At 38.7% G+C, this 26,863-nt stretch overlaps 1 protein-coding gene across 1 annotated transcript; it reads right to left on the reverse strand.

Annotated features, from left to right (window-relative positions):
- Positions 1-24,721, reverse strand: lmbr1l (limb development membrane protein 1-like). The gene is made up of 17 exons (XM_038282756.1): positions 24,533-24,721; positions 12,761-12,845; positions 8,316-8,349; positions 7,878-8,017; positions 6,933-7,036; positions 6,028-6,151; positions 5,877-5,945; positions 5,729-5,793; positions 4,446-4,518; positions 4,267-4,353; positions 4,096-4,172; positions 3,934-4,011; positions 3,774-3,847; positions 3,374-3,464; positions 3,228-3,294; positions 2,380-2,541; positions 1-1,457 (listed from the first exon to the last, which is right to left on the reverse strand). Exons 1-17 carry the CDS (start codon positions 24,593-24,595, stop codon positions 1,372-1,374), a joined length of 1,479 nt encoding a protein of 492 aa, XP_038138684.1. The 5' UTR covers positions 24,596-24,721; the 3' UTR covers positions 1-1,371.
- Between the last annotated feature and the right edge of the window lie 2,142 nt (positions 24,722-26,863).

Here is a 26,863-nt window from a genome sequence, read left to right on the forward strand (position 1 = left end):
TAAAAAGTCAAACATTTATTGCTTTATGCACAAAACAATGTAAAACATGACACTTCAAAAAGTTTAGAACACATGACAGAGAATTTTTATAAAATAAACAAACTTTCTTTTACTTGCAGTACCACTTTAAATATCGACTGACGCCACACTCATGGAGTAATAAACAAAACACACTGTAGGACAAAAATACCCATAAGTAGAAAACATTACACACTTCCTGTTTCAAAAGCAAGAATGAACATTCCCTGAACAACATCAGTGGGTAAAGTTAGTGGTTTATGTGCATAAAACTGAGATTACAATCAACCAGTAGATGATAGTCTTCTGTACATACATATATATAAAAAGTTTGTTATAGCATCTGAAATGCACTGCCACCTGCTGGTCAAACCAACAGCAAAAAAACGACTGATTTAGAAAGAAAAAGAAGTCACAGGATTATGGCCACATAGTGGATGACAACAGAATTCTTCAGATTATGGGACTTTACACCATTTAGGAAACCACTGAAAGCCCTGAGAGACACATACATTTTTTTCATCATTAAAAAAAGTGGAAAAAAAAAAAAAAAACAAGGTTAAAATGTAAAGCAGGTTTTCGTTACTGACTTTTGGCAAAGTTTCAAAGTCTGATTTGATGTATAAAATATTGCACAATCCCATGGAGATTCTTAATGATTCACAGTATGATTGGTCAAGGCAGCAGTTCCTCACATGAATGGTTTACATTAAAGGCATAAAGGTTAAGACTTTTTTTTTCCCTCTCCCAAAAAGGTACAATCCTTGTCAGACTCAGTATTCTTACAGACTTTTTAAATTTCTCATGAAATGCTCCTATTTGCCTGGAAAAGTGGCAATAACTTTACAAATTCCCCATGTAACCTCTAGATCGACATGCAGCAAACTGCATATTTACCTCCTACAAAGAAACGTACACTTATTTACAGTAAAACCCTGTTAAAACTGGCCCTATAAACACATGGAAGCAGTAGATAGTCAATCTTAGAACAGTTGTGCAACTTGCAAGGAATTCACTTGAGTACAACACTGATGGAGGAAGATGGATTAACAACACAGCGTTAAGATGATAAGTTTCATAATAATACTGGTGAGTTTTATTGTTTAGAAGAGCAGGACTCTAAATATGGCTTCCATCATTTTGTTCGACCCTTTGCAGTTTTGTCCACGATGACCTTAACTTGCATTCATATAGCAGCAGTTATGGATACGTTCATGAAACGCACCAATATGCTGCATTTCTGCTCCATCCACAGCAGACGGTCTTGTGCTCTTCTATCATTTTAATGCCGGAAGGCCCCACTGTCTTCACCCTCTAAGGGGTAGAATAGCCAGTGCTAAGGTGTGAAAAAGGTCACTGGATTTTAGACAGCCCACTGACCAGGAGGAGCTTTAATGGAATGGTAGACCGTGACACAGTTAAAGGCAACCTGTCGAGTCCTGCAAAAGAAAAGAAAAAAAGGCAACGTATAGTTAAGAAACACAATGAAATCAGAATGAGGATGAAACAGAATGAAATCTATTAATCTCAGAACAAAAGTAATTTGGGAGGCAATGGAAAACTGCAGCAGAACTGCTGTGCTGCAGAGATGCTATCTTCACTGTGAGGAAGGGGATGCAAGTGCGTGTGTGTATTTGACATGCCCATGTGTGTGAGCATGTTTGTGTTGGGTGGAGGTTTCTAGGGTGTGTGTACGCATAATACAAGGGTTCCAGGGCGTTGTGCCTGAAGGTCCCCAGCGGACTACACTCCTCTTGTCCCTTTACAATTTCCTGAAAGAATTGTGTTCTTTCTATCTGAGGAAGAGAGCACAGCCCGTCAGGAAATGGGGCCAAAAGGTGGGGAGCATATGTTGCAGCCATTAGTGCAGTAAGTAGTCTACAGAATTTTTTGCAGAGCCTTCTTCAATACATTGACCAGAAAGTGTGAACCCTACAAAGAAGCCCATAACGACCTCAGAGAGGCTGCAGAGCTCTAGAGCTTAGGCGGGGGAAATCTTGCAGCAGGAAAACTTCTAATCTTGCGCTCTAAAAATCTGGCCTATTCCATGTAGAGGAAAGAAGCAAATTCTAACAAAGCAAATTATTGTCAGATGAGATAAAATTATGCAAAACAGATTTTGTTTTGTCACCCACAACAGAGCCTCCCTAGTGTGAGAGATAGAGGTGTGAAAAAGTGGACAGAGAAGCTGATGGTCGAGGCTAAACTGCAACGTCCATTATTTTTAAACCATTACAAACTACATAATTACAATGTCACTAAACTAAAAAGTTTAGGCCCTGAAAATATTCTTTCCGGGCGGTTTAATAAAAAAAAAAATAAAAAAAGCATACTTTAAATGAGGATTAAATGCAGACTAACCAAAGGCACGGATCAGCTCTCTCTGTACCGCCCAGGTGACGGTCTTTGTAAGGGAGGCTGAGGTGAGACCTGCAAACAGCATGTTGTACAGGAACACAACATAGAAGTTCCCAAGCCAGTTATACCGCCCAAAGTCTCCCAGCAAATCAAAGCGTGTGATCCCTGCAAGAAAAGAGGCAAAACAAAACCAAAAAGATGTAAACCAAGCAGGTAGGACTCCTGCAATACACTGCCATCATGTGGTCATTTTTAAAACTGAAGGTAAATTCTCTCCCAATATTCACGCATTTAGCAACTAAAAGAACATTTGATAACCACAAAGCACCTAAAACAAGAAACATCTGGCTCAGCTGTAGATGTATATAGGATTTCTAATTTCCTCTGTAACATTACAGGCATCCAAAACAGAATAATAATGAGCAAGGACTACCCATCAGTGCTAACTTTAAGGCTCCCAGAAGCTCAACAAAAAAATAAAATCAAGATTTTTTTAAAGCTTGCAGAGATTCCTCCCTAAGGACGTTTACCACAGGAAGACATGCAGGAAGTCAAGATAGCGGTAACTCTAATACACACCTATAACAAATTCTATGTATTTATGCTGCTACCGTACATTTCAATTCACTTCAGTTATTCTTAAAGAGGGAAGAGAGAACCATCCTGATTCAGATTAAAAATATATTTATATTTTTGAATGAAAAACTAATGTAGCAACCATCAAATGTAGCCTCTTTTTTCCCTTGTTGAGTGGAAGGAATACTGGATGCCTCAGCCCAAACATTAAAAAGAAACATTAAGCAAACGTTGAAACATTAAGCATCTCATTGATAATAAACAGATATTCTTACCAAGTGTGCGTGAAAACACAGGCAGTGCAGAGCTCAGTATAAGCAGCGAAACACAGTTTGCAATGATCTAAAAGAAGAAGAAATTCAGAAGTAACATCCAGCAAACATTTCTTGTTTCTCACTGAAACCTCAATGAAGCAGTTTACCTGTGTGAGGTTTGTGTCTTTTACACGAGGCAAGAGGCCACAGAAGAGGGGAGAACTGTAAAAGCCCACTACTGAGGACACCATTAGGTAGCTGTAATTTACTTTAAGGACAACAGTAAAAAGATGAGAAACACAGACATTAAACAGCATTGCAGGTGTGCATCTACAAGCGTCCATCGACCAAAACTCAATTTCAGTTGCAGAGTAACAATCAGAGCGACAATTCTCTACCATCAGTATATTTACCTATTGGCCTGTTTGTATTCTGCTGATTTGTAAACAATATTAAGCCAAAACTGTCAGGATCGAGGTCTTAAACCTTCAGGGGAAAGCAGAGCCCTGTAGGTCCCCTGTTGTGTTGAAAGACTGAACGGATATAACTCAATGGTTTAAAGGATACAGGATGAGGACTACTTGAACTGCAGCACCCAGTGAGCCAAACATGGAGAAGGAGGCCATTCCCAGGTGAGGGTCCTACAACATGACAACCCTCACTATAATCTACTATCATCAACATAGAGCAAGGAATGTTCACAGTAGAGATGTGTGAGGATTCCCACCTCCATTCCTCGGGGCATGGCCGTCTCATCCAGCAGCAGCTCCAACACGTTAAAGCAGACCATCAGCACACACATCACCTGGAGACATTCCAAAACAAGGCGTCACCAAAACAGAGAAGTTCCTATCCAAGGCATTGTTTTTCTGGCTGTTTTTTGTTGTACCGTCAGAGCAAGAAGCATAAGCATTGCCAAAGGATAGCCCAAGTTGCGCTGCCATGGCGACGCCATTCTCCGCATCTCTTTGGGAGGGGAAAATGAATACATAAATAAAAACTATGCAGTTTTGATTCTATTGGAGATATGCTGAAAAAAATGAAGCTTCCTTTGTCTTACCCAGAGCAACACGCCTGCTTTGAACTGTTTGGTACTCTTTCTTCATGGCCTCCATGTTCAGCTTGACCCAACACGATGGACTGCCACCTCCGATCACACATGCAAGGAGAGAAGGGCATTAAAAAGGCAGCTCATTAATAAAAATGATCAAGGACAGAGATCTTAGTCAAGGCACTTACAGTTCAGCTTTCTGTGGAGCGAATCTTCTTCAAACACAGTGCAGCTCAAAGTATCTTCTACGTCCTCCAGCAGCTAAAACACAGCAGCAGCAATAGACAGTAGAGAGCATGATTAGAAAACAGGAAATTAGCAAATTTCAAACTTTTCCTGAACTAGATTCAGAAATATGTCCAGCTAGCAGTGCTTCCTGTCATCGGCTATCATTAAACTAATGATGGCTGATGATAACCGGAAAAAAAAAAAAATCAATAACTCAGCAAATTAGAATATCAAATAGAAACAAATTAAAAGATTTGTTTAATCTTAAAAGGAAGAAATGCCACTACATAGTATATCAATGTAGTATACAGTCCCTGAGCAAGATCCTTAACCCCAAACTGCTCCCTGGGCATCGCACAGTGACAGCCTGCTGCTCCCCAAGAGGATGGGTAAATGCAGAAAGAGAATTTCCCCATTGTGGGACAATAAAGGGATTCACATTTACATGTAAATGCTTGATTGGGGCTCCTTCTGCACGAATTACAGAATCAATGCAGCATGCCATGGAGGAGACCCCCTGTGCCTGTGCTGATCGTTAAGGAATGTAAGGTAAAACACTTTGTCTGAAAAGAAGATTTGACCACCAAGCTATGATCCATTCCTTTCTTTCTTTTGGTTGGTGTAAGATTCTCCTGATGTTGTCTCTGGATAAGGACTGGAAAGTGTCCAGACTGTCTCTAGTTGCTCTCGTAGCTCTGACTACAGCCAAAGTCAAAACTCCTGAATGGGTTTTGTGGCTGAGGTCATCATTGTCTCTTGTGAAGCTTTTCTGCCATGCTTTTTTTTCCTTCCACACAACTTTCTATTAACATGTTTGTAAACATTAAAAGTCGGCTTCTTTAGCAATTACCTTTCCTGCTTACCCTGTTGGTCAGAGACTGTCAGACAACTATCAAGTTAACTGTCTTTTACTAGAAATATTTCCATTTTGTTCTTGGTTACGCCCCCTTTTAAGAAATACAATTTTTGCACTTGTGCATCAATTTCTAAATAAGACTTTAAAAAGAGCAGAGCATCAGAATACGACTTAAATGATGCATGCTGTAGCGCAGGGTTCTTCAATTCCAGAGTCCTGTACCTTTAACATGTGACCCCACCTCAACACACCCAAGTCAAACAATCAGGTCCTTAGCAGGAATCTGAAGAACTTGCCTTCCTTTATACTCATGCATGCCTTTAAAAAGCTTGAACCCACTAATGTCATTTAGATTTTGATGGTTGTAGAGAGTGAAGTTAGCCTTACCCGCGGTTTGACAAGCAGGCTGCCGGTAACACTGAACATTCGAGACAATCCAAACGGGGTACACACTAAAAAGAAAAAAGAAAAGAATGCAATTAGTGATACCGCTCAGTCTCTACAAGTCCCATGTTTGTGATCAATGTTTACTAACGCAAAAGCAGCAGCACTCCAAACAGAGAAATCCCAGAGTACAGATATGGCAGGTAATACTCCCACAGGTCTGCCATTTAAAGAGAATAATAATCAGTAACATTGCGAATACAGCCCATTCAGACTATAGGAGCATGATGGGAGTGACTCACCGTAGAGGCTCTTTCGGGCAATGTTGTCATGTAGGAGGGCTGATGCCACCCACACAATACCAAGCACAAGGAGAGCAAGCAGGATAAGCAGGACAACAGCTTCATACACTCGTGCCATCACTCCCTGCAAAGAAAAACAATTTAGAAGTAATCAGTAGATTGAGAATTTTTTATCACGTGTTTCTAACACATTTAACATCTGCAAACATAGAGTTCCAGATTCAACTCTCTAGAACTGCCAGACAGGATGGAACGAGGGGCAGTGCGAGTTGGGGGGCCGGGGGTGACCATAGCCAGCCTTAGCCAATCACTGGCTGCCACTACCAGCTGATCCCATTTGGACATAATTCACCAGCAGTTTCCTTCAAACAGAAGGTGGCAGCAGTTTTAATCGCAAGTTGAAAGTTCAAACTAACTTTACACTTTAATTGCTTGCACTTTAATACAGTAGTTAATCAATCCAATATACATGTCAACATTAAACCGGATAAATACAGAATTCATAATCTTCAGAACAATTTTTTCTGTGTTATGGGAGAAAAGAGAAAGTTATGTGTATCTGAGGTCATCCAACAGTCTTCAGTGTAAATTTAGATCAACAACTATATCCATGTAATATATGTATTAGCATATGTAAACATTAATATTATTCAGAACAAGTATTGATTAAAGTACAGTGAATAATTTTTCCAGATATTTAAATAACAAATAACTAAAAACTGACAGAAACAGATACCATACATGTAATATATGTTTACTTATTAGTGAAGGCTTTAGGAAAATGTAGTTCATCTTTATTTGTAAAATACTGATGTGCTCATTCATTTTACTGTTGGAAAAGTGTAGTTTGACCCCGAGAGTCTGGCGTCTACAGAGGGAATCAAAAGGTAAACAAGCCCTTGTACCTTTTTGGATCCAGCAAATCCCTCTGATTCGGTGAAGAAATATGCAAAGGGCATGAGGAAGACAAGGGACAGGTTGGAGAACAAAAACACCAGGTTCCACAACCCTGAAAAGAGAGAATTAGACCATTTTAAACATGTTCGTGTTTGTGTTCACATTAATTAGTGATTAAATGTAGAAACAAACAACATTTTGAGGAATTCCCCAAAGGCTATAGCCTATATAACAAAATACTCTGTAAAGTCACTTTCACTCTGTTTAGAAAAGAATTTAATGAAAACAAATTTCTCAATAAAACAAATGGATTCTGATAAAGGAAGGGGGAAAAAACACTGTAGTAGTACCCACCATCCACCACTGTGTGGCACTATACTGTCAAACTGTGCCTTGGAACAGAGACCACCACTTTCACTTATGTGCAACAGAGCTGTCCTGTCCTGCTAATTATCAGTTTGGATATAGGCCAGTTCAGTATTGATTTGCATGTCATCACCCATGCTGTAACACACTGTGATGCTTGACGTTTGTTTATAGAAACCTCTTAGCATTAGACTTAGACTTAGAGACTTAGACTTCTTTATTTGTCATTTTGTATGCACAGGGTGCATACAGAACGAAATTGCGTTACATACAGCTTATGAACGTTGCATTGATATTTCACAATGGCACGAGTTATAGAAAAATACAAAAAGTGCAGCAGTGGTCAAAGTGTGAACAGTGCAGAGGATAAGAGACAGTGTGCAAGTTGCAGTGGTTCAGTGCAAAATGGCATTTGTGCAAAAAATGCGTTATTGAAAAATACAATGAGATGAACAATTTAAAGGGCTAAAAGTTAAAAGTTCAGCAGCATTTGATGCCCGATAATGTGCAATAGGTGCAGAGTTCGGATTGTGGATTAATTGTATTGATTGATTAATTGTATAGAGACAAATAACAATGAGCTGTACCGTGGATAAGGGATCCATTGAGCCACTGCATGTAGTAGCTGTGCGGGAAGGTGAGCAGAACCTCATTTGACAGGATGGAGATGGGGAGAAGCAGCACAGCGCACACTGCGACAGACAAGGTGAATGTGCACAACCAGAGCCTGGGAGGAGGAATAATAAGACAAGTCCTGTGCATTTGTGTTTAGACTCAGCCTGACAACTCGGTCTCTCTGTAAAGGCAAGCTGAACACTAATAAAAGCATCCAGCATGGAGGTGCAAAGTACAGAGAGAGGGTGAAGCAGCACAATAAGCATACAAACAACTACATAACAGGCCAATAAATCAAAAGGAAGACCTCTGGTCACTAATCATGTCGTATTGATTTGTATCTGTGCAATTATCCATAGTGACAATCAAAGCAGCAGTGGACCAGTTAACCATTAAGAATTTGCACTTACGAAATTTTATTGACGGTAGCATCTTCAATGTCATCTGAAAGGAGGAAGAAAAACAGGACATTTATTTTTTTTTCCTTTTTAGAACAAGACATATTTTTGTACAGCTCTCAACTTTTAAAGTATTGCAAGTATTTTATGGTTAAAACAAATGCCTGAAGCAGCACATGAGTGTGCTGCATACAAAACTCTGAAGAAAGCAAAGCTCTCCCTGAGCTCATAGAGGGGCGTGAGCAGGGGTCAGGCAAGTTTGGAACATTTTGTTCATTCTGGACCAAGACTCCTGGTAGACCAAGGTATGTGAGAGGATGTAGCTACAGCAGAGGCCTTCTAGTTTCAAACTAAAGCAAAGTAAAATACAGTGAACAGCAAAAATAATAAAACCTATTCAGTTTTAAGCCTTCTACAAAATGTCGTTTTTAATTGTTTTATCGTAGCTCTATGGTCTTTCAATGAGAACAGCATGCAAGTACTTCTAGGTGAGACATTTGGATATTAGGAAACTATCAGTGCAGCTTTTAAACTGGAATGACAGCAGAAAGGTATGAGTGCTTCTTCTCACACAATGAGGCAGACACTTTGATTGTAGTGGAGTGGCAAGAAGCGCAGCAAAGAAGCCCATTTGAAAAACCATAAGGGACAGACAGATTGGACAGGAAGTATCACAGCGGGGGAAGTTATTTCCTGAAGAAGTCACCATCGGATTGTTTGGGACATCTGGAGAAAGGAATGTCCAGAGGAAAAAAAGGAAGTGGAGATGAAAACACTGTCAACTCAACAGTGAAGCAACCAGGTTGCTGCTCCTCCATCAAAGAGACTCCCTGACAGTTTAACCTGAAAAGACCGCCGTGAATAAACAGCTAGATCATAACACCCACCAGGAGCAACAAATCAGTTCAAAGTTTCAGACTTTTGGCAGTAAAGCACCTGATCTTACTCCCATTAAGGCCCTAAATTCAGTCCCTGAATTAAAATTGCAAAGTGTAAATCTTTGACACTTTACAAACTTGATTCAAACCTAGTTCACTTCTATAGAGTCTACCGGTGCCAGACAGAATGTTGTATTTCAAAAACTGCTGATTTGCTGTTTTTTTTTTTTTTTATTTGCCAAAAATCGAAATTGAGATTCTTTTCAACCACTTGTTGCAGTTTTATTTTTATCGTCCTTTGCACAAACCACAAATAATTTTACTGTTGTGTGAAAAAGTGCCAACTTCTACTTGCAAGCATGGATGTGCAGACTGGTTTCAACTCTTTCCTTCTGAGCAGTGGGATCAGAATCAGAATCAGGTGTATTGCCAAGTAGGTTTGCACTTACAAGGAATTTATATTGGTATTGATGGTGCAGACAAATTAGAAATATGTACAAATTACAGGATTTATATAACATACAATATACTACATATCATATATAGTAAATTGCTATATACTATATACACAGTAGGCTGTGCATTAATATGATGCATAAGGTCTGGAGCACCTTAACCGAGATAACTATTGAGTTTAAATGGCAAGCACAACTGAACCAGACCGCGCCAGACACAACCTAACTGCACTAAACTGGTACTAGTTCATCAGTAGGGCTTCGCGTGGTTCAGTTCTGGCCCTGTTCTCAGATAACAAAGAGCGCACCAGCAGACCGCGTAACCTCCTTACAGTCAGCCTCCGTAATCATGAAATTTCAGACAGACATTAGCTTCCCCACTATGCCACACGATTTCGAGTGAAGATTCTGCTTAGCAGCGAGATGAACCTCATAGTCTGTCATCATTTCCTGCATTCATAAGCCCTTATTAGACTATTGTTTGGCGTATCCACTCCCCAGAAGTCGACTGTGTCAAGTAAATTCTCCAAAGGCTGCCTTCTTTGCCTGACTCTCTGCAATCAACGAAATATCACAATTATAACCAAACGTCCTGAATGTTATGGGCGCCGCCATGTTGATTTGCTTGTTTACCTCTAGAGAGCAGTAGTACTGTAGATGGTCACTAGGAGGCGAGGAACCATGCTAGCTTGGTGTGTAAACGGTTGTAAGGAACCAAGCTCGACACGATTAACTGATCCTAGCTTGGTCCGAAATCGGCACGATTCAGTTTACAGAGGGTAGTGTAAATGGGGTAAGTGTCTCTGGGCCTTGTTGATACGGCTGGTACCGGATGGGAAGAAACTTTTTTTGTGCCGTGAGGTTTTGGTCCAAATGGACCACAGCCTCCTGCCAGAGGGAGTGTCTGAAATAGTGTGTGGCTCAGGTGCGAGGGATCAGCCACAATCTTCCCTGCACGCTTCAGAGTCCTGAAGGCGTACAGCTCCTGGAGATAGGGAAGATTGCAGCCAATCGCCTTCTCTGCAGACCAGATGACACGCTCCGTACCCACTTTTAGCTCATGACTGCTACCAAAAGGCCTGAAGGAAGAAACTGTCAGACTTTTGTTAAAAGTAATGTGATCAAAAATTGAGTGCTTTTAGGATTTGAATATTGTGCTTTGTTAAACTGTAATTTTATTGCAAATGAAATGAAATGCCATACAACCATCTCATGCATTAACTGATGTCCAGAACTAACACAATTTAAAAAACCCTGTTATTGTAAGAAGACAATGGACAGACAGGTAGAAGGGCCAGGGCTTGGACCCGTGATGATGTGTGGATGACTAAGGCCTCTATATGCTGGCTTTGTGCTTTACCCATATGCTACAGCCTCACTCCTCACGTCTACATTTTACTGCCAAGGTATAAGAAGGCATCTCTGGAGAGCCCATCACGGTGAACGGCAAAGCATATGAGCAAAAGCAGCAGAAAGCTACGGGTTCCGAATATCAGGCATCGTCCCCAGATTTGAACACCAACAGAGTGGTGGCTGATGGCTTCTTCCAGCAGGGTAATGTACCACGTTACAAAATCTCAACTCATTTCGAAAAGACTTTTTTTAAAAATGACTGAGCTCACTATTCTCTAGTGACCTCCAACGGGTCCAAGTCTTAGAGTTCACCTAGGGATGTGGTGGAGCAGAGACTTTGGAAAAAAACAAAAACAGGCATCTGTGTAGCACAATTATAACCTTGGAGGAATGTTTCTAAAGTTTTGTTTTCTAGATATTCCAGGGGCAAAACGAGTAGAGCCTGGTATTAGACCAGAATATCTAATTAGGAGGCCAATGACTGGAAAGGTTTCAAAACAAATCTGATCTGTCAAAAAGAGATATTAAATTTGACAACATTTGTTTTGATTAAAGGAAACTTTTGCTCTGCACCATCCTCAACAGAGGAACAGATCTCTTTGGGTTTTCCAGAGCTATATTATTATAATAAAAATCGTAATATATTATCTTGTATCAGTGTATCAAGATATATTGCATCAGGACATACATATCTCCATACACATCTTAACATCAAATTCTTGCCAATTCATATTCCAAATAGAGACTCTGACACCTGGGAAAAAGATGTTTAAGTAAGTGAAGAAGAAAATTATATTCACCTTAAAATTTAGGCTACAACTTCAGAAATCAAGCAGTGTAAAAACAACCCAAAACAAAACAGCTTTTAACTGTACTATGCACCTGGAATGGATAAAGTACTATTCTTAGTTAGGTATGTGATAATATAACATCATTTTTGGCACTGCTGTGACAGCTGTTACATTGTAATGTAAAGCTTAAGGAGCAAGAACCAGTTTTAGACAATCATCTCCATGCACTGGGATTGCATAATTGTCATATAGCTGCAGGGTACAACTGTGCTTCTGTTATGTGTGCACAACTATGGCAGAAGGAAGTAAATACACTGCATCAGCATAAAAACATGTTGAAAAAAATTGACCATCTACTTTTTTTACTTGCAAAAGTTAAAAAGCAACATCTGCATCCAATAAGACTCACATTTTATTGGATACAGCTCATTTTAATCAGCTGAGTCACACGGGAGGGCTGTCAGTGGGTCTGAGCAACACAATAGCCGTCCCTAAATGTCAATACATTAAAATACACCATTCCAGTCCTTATCAAAAAGTTTTTCACAAAAGCCCAAACAGTTTTTTTAATCTTGTCGCATTTTTCATTACTTTGTCATTTTAAGAACTTGTCGCGCAGTAAGCAAGATTTTCACTTTTTGTCGAGGATTTCTGAATCAAAGTAGAGTCTGATGTTTGAAAGAGATCAATCCCATCAAATGAATAGAACCATAAATACAAAGAAAATCAGAACAAGAGAGAAAATATACTCTCTTCTTAAACCGAACCGCAAATCTCTAAGTAGGAGTTATGTGAGCCTGAAACGTGCTGCCAGCAAACTCAGAGGAAAGCAATTCGAAAACTTCACTGTAATCAGTACGCTTGTCAACATTGTTGGTTTCCCTGAAGGCAGTTCTCAGTCAGTTGCTGACGGAGAGCTTTCTGACACTGCATTCTTATAAATAAGAGAATATTCAAATGAAAGAACTGAAGGAACTTACCTGTGATGAAGTCGGCAGTCTTTTTGAAGTGTGTGAGGATGAGGTAGCACACCATGTAAAGGCATGTAAACAGGAGGACACATATCTGCAAAGGGGAAAGAAAAGGAATTCTGTGATTTCTGGATGCAATTAAGGAGTTTAGATATAGACCGTATTCTGTCAATGCTGCTGCTGTTGATCACATTTACCAGGTTTTAACTAATTTAGGTTGGCTCAGAAATTAGAGCAGTCCTAAAACACAACATAAGGTAAACAAGCAATATACAGCAACAACAAAAGATTAACAAGGAACGGTTTTAAGACAGATGGTGTCCAAAGATTACAGCCACAAAAACAAAGGGAGTGGGGTCCCAGTGTTCAAGGGGGACAGTTGTCCTTTATCTAGATGGATTAGAGGAAATCAGGAATGGACAGTGAAATAAGTAAGGGTCACTGCACCCCACCCTATCCCCCAGACATAATCAGCTGATATTACATTGTTCAAATTTAGGCTAAACCAGCATCCTGCTGTGTCATCTGGCAAAACTCTAAAGATGCCAGACACCAAGGTCTGCCCATCTACTGAAATTTGCATGTTGTTTCAATAATTAGAGCTTATAACAAAAAACAGATGCAGTAGTTTTTTTTCACCGAATTGTTTATCCTTTAGAGTTACAAAGAATAAAATATTGAAGAGGCTTATGATCCACAACCATAAACTGATCAGTCTTCAAAAATTGAACTAAAGGAAATAACATGTTCTAGTGTAGTGGCACGTGATTTAAGTAAAATGATCTGCAAATTGGAATATTTTCTGAACAGTGGACACAATAACTCTATCGACAACCTTTATATTGTCTTTATGCATTTTGAAATATGTGCCATAAATATACTTCAATTAAGATCTCTAAATCTTTTATTCCTGACCTTAGAACTATCAGTCTAATCTATGCATCAAAATGCTGGACAAATTTAAAAAGTGAGGAAATGTTGCAAAATCATAACATTTTAGAGAAGGTGCCAATGGGAGTCCAACATGCAGAGCAGAGAATACATGTTGGTCCCTCTGGTAACAGCAGCAACAAACAGAAACACACACCTCTTAAACAAAACAAAGAACGCAAGAGCACCGTCATCATCTTACATTGCTGGCACATCTGAGGAAGAAGAATTTCCTCAAAACAAAACACTCCTGTCCACTTTAGACCCAACCAACTCCTCATACCAAGGAGAAAAAACCTATACACAAAATGGGCGGTGTGTGGTAAGCAGCTAAGTGCAGCGAGGAGTGCCCAGTACTCTGCACTAGGGAAACTAAAGAGTCCACAGCAGAACCAGCTCCTCAGACCATGACTTAGATAAAGGTCTGCACTTAAAACTCATGGACCAAAGGACCAAAATGTTCAAAATGAAAGCTTTTTCGGACATTTTGAATTGAAAACGTTTCCTGGAAGGGAAGCGAAACATCTTCAAACTTGGAAACAAAGTCCAGTTGTTTGTTCTTTACTTTTTTGGAATGATTATGACCTGGATGACTGAGAATCTTCGCCCAGCAGACCAAAATATTTGGATTTTGGACAAAAAATATGGATGGTTTGGATAGGCCTAGGATTTAAACTTTCAAAAACATGCACTCCATACCTGAGCTCTTGGCTCATCCACAGAGCAAAATACTGTATCTGCTCAGAAAAGCTTGAGCCAAAAGATAAAAGTACATGAAGCCACAGGAGCAGTAATAGACATTTTAATACTAATGCCGCGACAGTAGTAACACAGCAGGACGAAAGACGAGACAGCAGAGACTTGTGTGGACCGATGACGAGGTGTTTGACACAAACGCGGGAATCAAAAGTGTTGGTGTAAAAGCCACGAAAACAATGGCCATTTAAATTTGCGCCCGTTGCTCGTGTTTGCACACGTTAGAGGAGAAGTGGCGCTTCTGTTGGCTTTCATGCTCACACCTTCCAGTTTGTTGCCACAAAGGTGTGCCTGGACAAAGCCACCACAGGGGGTGACTTCAGACTCTCTCACACCAGGAGGATTTTTTTAATGTACCTGATTTAACCCCCGGCTTCGTCTGGATGTGGCCTTTGTGCCCATTCAATTTCAAACCAATTCATACCTCCCTTGCAAGTGGCTAAAACATCCTGTGTGTCTCGGACTAATAATAGAGGTAATGATCTATTGAGGGGGGTCTAGTCTGACTGATTTCCAGTTGCAGAAGGGCTCTTTCCAAGCTGAATCATTTCCCACACTACTTATAAACTACTGAAGCTCTTCAGACACAGAGCGTTGTCTTCATCAACAAGAGAATTCCAGTTGTGTGCTTTTTACACCTTTTCTGGATTTTGAGGACAGATATATTCTCTCCTGCGTTCAACTCCAGGTTGTGCATCAACTAATAGAGGGCCAGCTGTGACATGCAAAATACAGAGGCGATCAAAGGAGATTGAGGTAATAGAGGGGAGCTCTCTGCTCCACATGGGTAGAATGCAGACTGCATTGACAAGCTCTGGATCAACCCTGAAATAAAAGCTATGAAAGATAGAGAAATAGGACCAGGGATTAGAGGGAAAAAAAAGATACAACAGGAAGATGGGGGACTAGCTGAAGCAGGAAATTCTCGGCAGGCTTTGGAAGAGCCTGGAAACATGTTAGGTCATAAATCCAACAGCTTTGTGTTGATATAGCCTCTGTTGTCCAACAGGTTTGATCAGATTGTCAGCCCTCCTCTGTCACCCCAGCTGCAACCACACATCAATTCAACCACAGCGTTATTTTCTTTCACTAGACTGACACCTCATAGCCATCACCCGTACCAAACGAACATCAAGGGAATCTAATAAGCATCTGGGTCACTTGGAGAATATACTGGACATGAGTTACAACCAGAGGCGATTCTAGAGTCTGTGGGGGTCCCAAGCAACAAATCCTAGGGGGCCCTACTGACCAGTGTTCATCACCATTATGTTAGGCTATAAATAATCTGACACCAAAGAAAAATGTATTAAATAAAACTTTTTTTATTCCAAATGTTCTAAACATGAAAAACCTTGTTATTTTTGAAAATATAAAATAATAAAAGTAAAGAATAAACTAATAAATTAAAATAAATGTATATTAAAATAAAATAAAAACAGTAAATTACTTTAAAAACCCAATATAAACTTTGTACAAAATATAAAGTATAGTAAGTGTAGTGAAATTATTGGGGTCCTATACTGCTTCCAGAATTGTTGCTTACGGGCCTTGGCTTGTGCAAATGCAGACACTGAGGCCCCGTCCACACGAAGCCAAACCCTGGCCTAAACGCACAAATTTTTCACCAAACCAGCCTCTCATCCATACGAAGCCGGCGTTTCGGGGGTCTGTAAACGATCTTTTTTTTATTCAGCCTTCAGAGTGGGAAGATTTTGAAACGCCGTTTTCGCGTTTCCATCTTTAAGCTCTAACCGCATTTTTTTTTACACGCATGCGTCATAGCGTCGCCTCTAAACACGCATGCGCGACACAGTATCACAACAACAATGGCGCTGTACTGTGTTGAATGGTTGCTGCTCATGCTACTCACCCTGCTGTCGGGCTTACAACAGAATCTTCTTCTTCTGGAATATCCCCAGGAAGAACAGAGCAATATAGACGACATAGTTCATCACCTCAATTTGACTGAACCACGAAAATGGACCCGCAGGGCAACCATGTATAAATATTACTACGCATGCCCAACATTTCGTTGCCTATTTTTGCTTTGGCACCACAGCGCCACTTACAGGCCTGGAATACATTTGGCAGCGTTTTCATGCATTCGTGTGGACGATCACATTTATTTTACGTCTCCGTCTTTACGACAAACGTTCTGGAAAATATTAGCATTTCGTGTTCGTTTTGACTTCGTGTGGACGGGGCCTAAGTCCCCCAGATCCAAAGACTTTTGCACGCTATACTCTATAGAAATAAGCACCAGTCCTGAAAGTCTTTCTTGAGACATGGAAAATGAATCATTTTCCTTCAGCTTAGTTACATAATTGCTTTAGAATTTACTGAACGATAGGCCTACAACGTCACCCATTCGCTAGGCTACGTTCATTTTCATTAGGGGAAGTTATCCACCTGGGCTGGGCTGGGCTGGATTTTGACTGGGCAAAGCCAATGTCAATCAACATTCCATCCAATAGGAATTTTTAAATGCAGTTGTGCATCTCCTCAGTCACTATAGCGTTGCCACTTCATGCTCGCCTGTTGCTGTATCTACCGGGTGTACAGTAGCTGGCTCTTGGGGGCCCCCTAGCGGCTCGGGGCTCCAAGCAGTTGCTTGGTTTGCCTGTTGACAAGGTGCGCCTCTGGTTACAACACAGGAGGCTCTTTAAAGTTCAAATAGAAAACCCATACTTATAGATTCTCATTTGATAATATGTACAAAATGAAATAAATCACAAGTGGAAAAAAGAAATCAGTATTTTGTTGTTTATAGCACAAAATGATTCACCAAGATAGCAGATGATGCTAAGTTCCTCATTTGGTCACGAGACCCACTGAAACGCTGTAGGATACTGGACGTCAGTTTAGTCAGGAAGTAGTTATTTTATATATCGAGTCATCGAGAGTTTTTATGCCTTAACAAGGACGAATACAAAGCAATGTGAATCTTAGCGGTTTTATTAATGCTTGCTGGTTTAATCACCGTTGCTAAATGTTATTTGATCTTACGCAGATCCGGTGGAAGTTCATTATCTTTCAGAACATTTTCCAGATGGTGCTGTGATTTAATTAGTTTAAACCAGAGTCTAACCTTTTGTTTGAGGAGAGGATCATGGGTTGGGATTGGTTCTATGGTGGCTGGGTTTAGTTTGGTTGGCAGGGTGCTGCCTCTGCTGGGCGTGAAGGCTGGCGGTCAGTGTTGGAGCCCTGTGTGTGGTGCTGGTAATTCTGGATAGCAGGCTGTGCTGTGCTGCTGTGCCTGGATGGGGAAGGTGGTCCCTCGGTAATCCGATCGCAGCGAGCGGCCAAGCACCGGGTCTGCTGTACAGGTGGGAAACATTGCCCTTTTGAGGTGGTCATTACCCGGTTCAGCTCATGGCTCCGGGTCGGTGGGGTTCGAGCTGTGGGTCTCTACCTGCGGTAACTGACTGTTATCCATTGCGGTTCTTGTTGTTCTGGAGCCCTGACCATAATAATATGGAAATCCGTCTGGAGCTGCGGCTATACTAAACTGTACAACTAGCTAGGGTTTGTTGTTTAGTGAAATTAAAATATTTCATTAAAAAATAAATCATGCTTTGAATCAGCTTTATTGCCATCAGGCACTTTATTAAAGCTATACAACAAAGAAACAAGCCATTGCAACTTTGGTATATTGAATCAAACTGATGCAGTGAGAGCAGGATCGTTGATAAAAGAATCTGCCGTGAAGTGATCTGGACAAAGTTTGCTGTATTGGCTTGGACGCCAAAGATTGTCCAATCTATTTACTTTCTGGATCGAAATTTGACGCTAAACGGGGCCCTTCGGAAAATTAAACATTCCTTTTCCCGATCCAAAACCATTGCTACAGTTGGCAGCAGTACAACAGACCATTGTAATTATGTTTAAACTATTCTTTCAGATTGCTTAATGTGTGAAGTAGTGGTTCTATACACCCGCCAGAGGACTTTTGACTACACCGATATCACAGCTGGGTTTTGTCACGTGACGGCTCTAACAGGACTCGCAGATCGCTAGAGGCACCCAGCATAATGTAAAATCTGATTTAGACCAGCCACATAGAAAAAATAAAGGATAATCTACCATCACACAATAAAACTGAACTAAAGGAAAGGTCAGAGCAGACTCCACCTGCTAAGGAGACTGAGAAAGTTAAGGTTTCAGGAAGTGCTCCTGAAAACCTTGTTCTTTTGTTTGTTTGTTTTTACTCTGTGGTGGCCACAGCCATCTGATATAAAGCAGTTTTTGGAGCAGCGACTTAAGTAAGCTTGTGTGTGTTCAAGGTTTGCATTAGGTTTAAAATTTATTGCAACAAAAAGTTATTTGAGACACTTAAACCAGCATGCAACCCCCCACCCCCACAGGTAACAACTATAATGCCAATGCAGAGCAACAACAAGTAGAATAGACAACCTTGTGAAAATCTATTCAGCAATTTATCACACAGGGACACATGATCCCCTTCTTTTGGTTTTCCTGCTTTGGCCAACAAATATCTGCCAAGTTTAAATAAGCTTCATCTTTACTGCTCTTGAAAACAGAAAGGCTTTCAGTAAGATGGCTTCAAAGAAAAATGAAGTAATCAAATTTTAGTTAAGGAATCAAAAGGTTCTTCTTTTATAAAACATTTGGAATTTCTCTCAATAGACAGGCAACAGCTGTGGTGGAAAAAAAACTAAACGGCACTAACCAAAATACTGCATGCATGCCAACAACAAAGCACCTACACAACAGCTAATCTGCTCCAACAGTTTAATAATGCAGCTGTAATTGTGTAATTTCACAAAAGGAAAAGCAGGGAACAAAGGATGGGTATTGGGTAAGAAATAAGACCAGAGGTAGAATAACAGCCTTTCTGGTCTGTGTTGGTCAGAGCGCAGCATTTTCTGCTGTGTAAAGTGGCACAAGCTGTGAAGAGTTATGAGGTTTTCCGAATAAGATGAGGAGGGTACATGTGTTTTATACGCAAAGTCACCAAGTAGAGGACTCTACAGATCAACTTGTGTGTGTTCTGATGCATATGAGGAGGAAGAAAACACATTTCTTAGATAACCTAACCGAATATAGCTTTTTGGTTATTGGATCACACAGGTAGAAACATCCCTCTAAAGTACAATACTTTGTCTTTTATTTCCATTTGAAGGAAAAGAGGTGTACAGCAAGAAAACAAAACATTGAACCTCACATTTAAGAGAAATCCTCAAAGACTTAAAAAAAAAAAAAAACGGTCAGATGAAAATGTGTAAACATAGATATTCAACTATAGCCAGGAGATAAAAAGAAATTCTCTTTTAACACTAGCAAGAAACACGTTATTGTAGAAGTTGATGGACTTTTTACATCTCCAGTAGAAGAAAAAAAAAAAAATCAGGATAATCAGACTGACTGACCGCCCTAAACAGTGATCTGTCCGTAAAAAAACAAAACACAACAAAGGAATACTTTTCAAAGCTCGATCATGTCACCCTAGCAAAAAAACACTTTTCTCTGGGGAAGAAGTAAAAGAGGCAAGACAGTTGGATTTTTAGTACAAGTGATCTCTTTTAAAAAACTAGGTAAGCTAAGAGCAAAAGATGTAGGGAGCCACTTCAGAGGAAACAGGATTTCCAACGTGGGATGATGGTTCCTACAACAGCACTACTTTGCTAGGTAGTGTTTATTTTACCTCCTAAACTGTTGCGGAGTCTCTAGATGAAAGAAAAGCTGAACATATTATAGCTAAGTTGGTTAGTTTTATTCTTTAGATCTCTAAATCCCATGTCCATTTAGTACAAGGGTTAGGATCTAAAATGTCTTTAGGAAATGTCAAACTTAAGGTAAGGATTTTTATACACAGGTGCATAGTAAGTAATATTAATTGGTCTAAATGCAATAACAGATGCTAAAGATACCTTATTATGTTTTGGTTTGCTGTTCTATGGTGCTATGGCATCCTGTGCAACCTGACTTACTCACTGTTCTAGGGTGTTCCAACAGGATCCTACTTTGACCCTACCTGATTCCTCTAGTGCAAACTATGCATCCCTGTATAGTTTCTACTTTTTTTTTTTCCTTTCACCATGTCAGTTATGCATAAATTTGCCAGATGTTGTCAGCCTGGATTTACAATGACACAGTGAAGACAGATATTTGGCAGCAACAACGTTTTCCCATGGATCTTTTTATTAACATTTTATCCTGAACATTAGTATGCAGCATAAATCATAGTCAGGTTATTGAAAGGTAACAGGACGTAACAATCAAAGCCGTGTTAAAAATATTTGTAATTTAGAACAAACAATCAGCTACTAATTAGTTAATTTTCCAAAATTAAAATGTAGAAAAAAGATAAAAATAATAACGAGCTGTAAGTGAGATTGTTGTTTAGTTAATCTGTTGCAGTTTAAAGGATATTTGGTGTTCTTTTAAAACACCAAATATCCTTGTTCTTGTATAGAACATCTCACAAACAAAACCCATTAAGTGCTTTACACAGAGGATATCACGACTTGAAGTTGTATTGTAAAATCCCCAAAAAGCAATGGAAAGTTAACAACGTGCTGCATAACTTACTGTTCTAAATATAAGTAATTTGGCATTTATAATGTGTCCTCAAAAATATTTCCTTCTCACATGCACAAATCCACCCACATAACTTTACAATTACTGACTTAAGAGTTAGTCTTTGCAACAAAGGCCGGCTTGTGCCTCTCCTCCTAACCTTATGTTTGCAGAATGCATAATCTCCACAGAAAGCATCTTGTTGTAAATTGTCAGACGTGAAACCAGTTTCCAGGCCCTCCTCAGTTCATCTAAAAATAAAAAACCCTATCATTACAGGAGGTTTTCTCGCTCTAAAGATTGACCACATTGTGAAACTACAACAGTAACATTCGACTTTCGCACTGTTTACCGTTTCCCACTTTACTTGTAAAGCACAAATGGTGGCCGTGAACGAGACAAGTGTGACACATCTATATTATGGTGAGTGAGTGTTTTTAAATCAGCTTGTCACTCATTGATATGGCTTTAGGTGGCCATTTAGGTGCTGGAGCAGCTGACCATCATGAGAGGGAGCAAAGTCAGGAGGTGGTGAGCTAGACACTCAAGGCTCGCCAGCAGCTAATAGCATTAGGACCTGAGGCGAAAGGGTCACTGACAAGCAAGGACATAAGAATAGACTAATGTGAAGCCGAGGCAGCAAACAAAGAGTTGATTAAATTCTACTAACAAATGTCCCAAACTCCTTTTTAATGTAAACATGTGGAGCAAACCCCACCCATACAGAAAAAAAAAAAAAAAGTTTTACTGTTCTGATTTCACAATCTGAGTTGGAAAAAGATAAAAAAAATTAAGGCCTACTTGTCTGAACTCATCTTGCTTGCGGTTTATTATGATCAGATTTTCACTTGTTGAAACAAGAAAACTAGATAGCCCCCAATAAGGGTTTTGTTGACCAGTAACAATTAAATATTTTTTGGGGGGGCTGTGTGATATTTGCTGGAACAATTTCCTTTCCAAGGCCAACAAATTAGTTACCATTTTGTTTTGTTTTTTACTGATAAAAAGGCTTTTACAGTGCATCCCATTATATGTTTTAATTAATGCATTTAGAGGCTAAAAAGGGAAGCCTTAAGATTTGATTTATTCCAACAGTGTTTGAAATGTCATTTTTGCAAATGGAATTAATGCATTAAAGTAAATAAAGTTAGATATATGACTAAATGTGATGAAAAATAAAATATTCTAGCAATAGAATGGATGAAAATTGGAAGAAAAGAATCAACTAAATTACATAAAATCTTCAAACACTTATTTCGATATAGTGAAATTTAACTATGATTCGACATATTGTTCAAATTTAATGCAATACCAGGCAAAAAAAAAAGATGGAAAAAAATATATAAACAGATACATTTGTTGGCGATTATAAGGGCTACCAATGGGTCTGAAAACACACCCAAGCTATAGATTAGTGAATGCAATACAGGCAAGTGCTGCCAAGTTTAATAACAGTCTTCTGTAATTAGGGTTTTTCTACAGGAAGAAAATTCAGAACTGACCGTTTCCATGTTGATACAACATTTAAAACTAAAGTTTCAGAGGAATTTTTTTTTATTTTAAACTAATGTCAGCTAATTGTTCAGACGGATACAACACAACAAAACTTACAAGACTGCAGCTCATTTTGCTAATCCAACATTTTGTTCAGTTTAAGAAAGTAAACAAATCAAGTTACGATTACCTGTCAATTAATGGTTTATTAGATTAAAATTTATTCCATCTGAACAAATGTTAACGATTCAGGAATTTCTTTTAGTGTTGTAATGCAACCATCGTCCACTAGAGGGCACCAATATTAATTCTTAACCTAACCTCACTGATATGTGTTAAGAAGAGCAGAAATGTGAATTTATCGAGAGTCTGGTCCTTGATAAATTACACTGTTAAATGGAGATAAATATGCCTAATGCACTTCATAAAGATTTGAAGTAATTGCCTAAATAACACCCATTTATTCGCGCTGCATGGCGGAGCAGCATCAACTTCTCTGTTGGCTTTAAAATTATGAGAAATTGAGGGCATTATGAATAACATATGAAACATGTAAGAAATGCAAGCACAAAGGATAGTAAATGGGGAAAGCATTTGTGTGTAAATGCCTTTTATTTTATAAATATCTCAAAGTATAATAACATGCAACAAAGCATGCTAGCACAATACATTTTATAATATATACTCTATTTATCTCTGCATATTGCTAAGAAATATTTTACCCTCGGGTTTCACAAGAGCAAACTCAGGTTTTTAGGGAACTGCTTATTAATTAATACTTCGTAAATCCATAAGATAAATCCACTTTTGATAAATTCCGTAAATCGATAATTTGCATCCCTAGTTCATTTATAGTTTGGATCAACTTGTACTGAGCTTTCTCCGGTATGACAACCATAGGACGTCGATTTATATTCATCATGGGGAAATTTCATTCATTTTGTATGAAGACATCTAAGCATATTGCTGCAAAGATTTATTCAAACCCGTTACTTTGTTAACTTTTGTGATAGTGCTCATAAAATGCTTAAGAGAAAATAAAATATCAAGTCCACATTATTTATTTTCAGCTTTGAATGGAGATAACTGTTTAACAATAACTTCTAAAATACCTCTAATAAGAATGAGAAATGATCCTCTAGAATAGGAAAGAGAGAAATCAGCAATTGAAACTCTGATCATCAAAACTTTGGTTATCTCCTAGGAGGAATAATATTAAACACAATGAAACCAGTGAGTTTTTTTTTATCCTTTAACTCTTCACTAATATGTTATTCTTATAAATTTTTTCTACATTTGTGTGACATTTTTTCTGTTATCTTTTTTCTGCTTTAAACACCAGAATTTCCCCATTGTGGGACAATAAAGGAATTTTCTATTCTATTCTTTTTTCTGCTACAAATGAAGAAAACCTGCTGATTATAAGCATCCAGCTATAAACATAATTAATCTGTTAATATATGCTAAACAATTTATGTTTTTTGTTTAAATAAATATAGAATTGGTTAGAACTTGAACTATCCCTACTTGCCTGCTGTAAATCTATAAAAAGGGTTTCAAGGGTTTTTACAGAAATGAGAAAAGAAGAAAATTTGTTTTGTTTATACACAAAACATCATCATCATCCTTATGGATAAACTGGTGATTCCAAACCCTCTTAGCTTTCAGTGCTGCCTGAGAGCTGACTGTTCTATTTAGGGTTAAAGTTCTCAGCCTTGCTGTGACTGAACAGATCGGGCTGCAAAGTCTGAAGTTCAAACTGAGCTGAAGTTCTTAAAACAACCCAACAAGACACAATGGGAAAAAATAAAGCATAGTTCAATTAAAACCATACACCCAACTAAATAAGTTTGACATTACTGTTGTGCCTGCTTCTGCGATTTAATAATTCTGAGAGCAAATTAAAGTACACAAAAACCCAATAAACTTAAATAAATACAATTTAGAAAGAAGCTAGCAGCAAACTTTAAATGATGTATTGTGTGTGTTTAGCCCCCCCACCCTCCTTTAAACTCATCAACGAACGGTCGCTTCTCTTTAGCTCAGCTTTTGACTTACTATCGTCTCGCGGACGCGGTTGTGGAAAAGTTGCTCTCTAACCGACACTTCATCCGTTTCCATCCTTTAAAAACATGCCAGTAATCCCGGGCCCTGGAGGCGCTGAGAGGGTTTTATTATGAGCTTTCTACTCGGAGCATCTTCACATGTCTGCTGCAGACGGCGAGCCGAAAGGAGTTTAAAAAGGGCTGCAGCCACTGAGATCAAAACCAGGCGGGGCGGGGCTAGTAGGGGCTGAGACCAATATGAGAACAGAGCCAATCGATTAGTCCACCTGGCTGTCAATCAAACATACCTTAAATTGTTCTTCCTCGGTTGTTTTATTACTCGGGGGGATTTAACCTGTGACCCCCGTACAAAATGTTGTTATGATAAAATTGCACCCAAAATGCACATGTAAGTACAAAGACATACATTAAAAGCACTTATTGAAAAATGAAGAATGAGCTTCTTTAGATGAGAAAGAACTTAAAAATATGGAAAGAAGAAAATAAATATACATAAAGTGTGACATGTAGTATTAATATAAAGTTCAGTGGGTTGTTTGATTTAAAAAGTGGATATTAGCCTCTGCCTGCAGGCTGGGATATTATTGTATTCACAGCTTTGAGGGAGAAAAAAAAAAGGTTATAAATCTTTTTGTGTTTTATGTTATGTCCCTGAATCTATTTCCTGATGGAAGTGGGAAAACACAGCAGTATCCGGGTGGGTGGTGTCTGTGAGCATCTTTTCTGGACTCCTGCAGCATAAAACAAGTTCAAATCAAGTAAACGGTCTGCTACAATCCCCAGTCCTGTCTGCACCACCCATGATAGGTCCTTCCTCTCTCCTGCCATGCATCTCCCAAACCATACTATGGTCTTATAGAAGTTGCTCACCTGCAGAATTTCTGGACAGAGAAATGGCTCCTCTCTGTCCAGATGCACGGAGAGTGAGGATGCAATGAAAACCGGAAAAAAACTTGGAAAGATACATTGAAAAACAGAGATTACAAAAACCCCCAAAAACTTTTCAGGTCATATTTCAAGAGCTGTGATAACATTCAAATAATATTTAATTCGATTGCAACCTAATCTTTTGTTTTGGCAAAATGTTTGAATTAAATGCTGCTGAAGATTCTCAGTCATCCAGATCATAGTCATACCAAAAAAAGAAAACTATAAACAATCCACTCGACTTTTTTTTCCAAATTTGAAGACGTTCCCATCCAGGAAGCTTTTTTAATTCAAAATGTCAGGAATACTGTTGAGAATAAAACCTCGAACTCAGTGCTATTCATGGCATTTTGAATTGAAAAAGCTTCCTGGATGGGAAGCAAAGCATCTTCAAACCTTGAAACAAAGTCCAGTGGATTGTCTTTAACTTTCTTTTTTTTTTTTTGGCTTAATTAAACAAAAAGTAAGAGCATCCCCTGTCTTTGGTGTTTTCCTAAATTAATTAGATTTATATTTGAAATATCAAAAGTTGTAAAACATGTAAAGATCTTGAAAGCAGTTTGCATATATTTTGTCAAATATACAACAATCCCAAAATATGTAACACCCGGTAAACACTTGGTGGTGTAGTTTTTTTTTTTAAATATATATATATATATATATATATATATATATATATATATATATATATATATATATATATATATATGCTTCACTTACATCCATCATGGACCTTTACAATTATAAAGTTGCCACGCCTGTTTGATCCATGCTTTGTTAAGCTGCCATACATGGTTGGTTCATGCATTGAACAATAAAAGTTTATAAAAGAAAAAGGAGCAACTGGTGTGGTTACTGGATAGATGGATACATTACTGACTGAAATACATTACTTTATACCTAAATCTATCAATTCTCTTTTTCGTGTTCGATTCATGTTAGTGTATATATTTTAATCATTTAAACAATGTTCAGAGAAAAAAGTGTCGAAAATAGTGAAACAGATCGGAAAATGTTATCAAGTGGGAATGCTTATGCATTCCCACTTATTGTTTTTCACTTGTAATTTTTCTAACTCTAACTAGTCCCGCAGTTTTCAACTGATTTCAACAATTTTGGTATCAAAACGTTCAGCTTGTTCAGGAGAATTCTGCTATGTCTTTTGGTAAAGATATTTTTTGTAGTTTTCGCAATATTCAGCTTTTTCTGCGTTTTTTTTGTCCCATTGAAATGCATGTAGAATTCTTAGATTTCAGCAAAATTCAGCTAAACCTTCATCATCTTTGACCTTTAACTACTTCAGCATACTTTCAGCTAGAAACACCATTCAACTTTTAAAATGTTTCCGTATCTTTCTGCTATTACTGTTTAACTCGGCTTTCTGCTAACTTTTACA

This window comes from Cyprinodon tularosa, unplaced genomic scaffold (assembly GCF_016077235.1).
Source record: "Cyprinodon tularosa strain WSP-4 unplaced genomic scaffold, ASM1607723v1 ctg187, whole genome shotgun sequence".
NCBI lineage: Eukaryota > Metazoa > Chordata > Actinopteri > Cyprinodontiformes > Cyprinodontidae > Cyprinodon > Cyprinodon tularosa.

Excerpts from the sequence above, each read along its gene's own strand:
- lmbr1l (XM_038282756.1), bottom strand. The coding sequence starts at position 24,595 with ATGGAAACGGATGAAGTGTCGGTTAGAGAGCAACTTTTCCACAACCGC. Across the intron at positions 5,946-6,027 it reads TGCCCGAAAGAGCCTCTACG|ACCTGTGGGAGTATTACCTG; the intron begins GTGAGTCACTCC and ends TTTAAATGGCAG. Across the intron at positions 4,012-4,095 it reads TTATGCTTCTTGCTCTGACG|GTGATGTGTGTGCTGATGGT; the intron begins GTACAACAAAAA and ends GAATGTCTCCAG.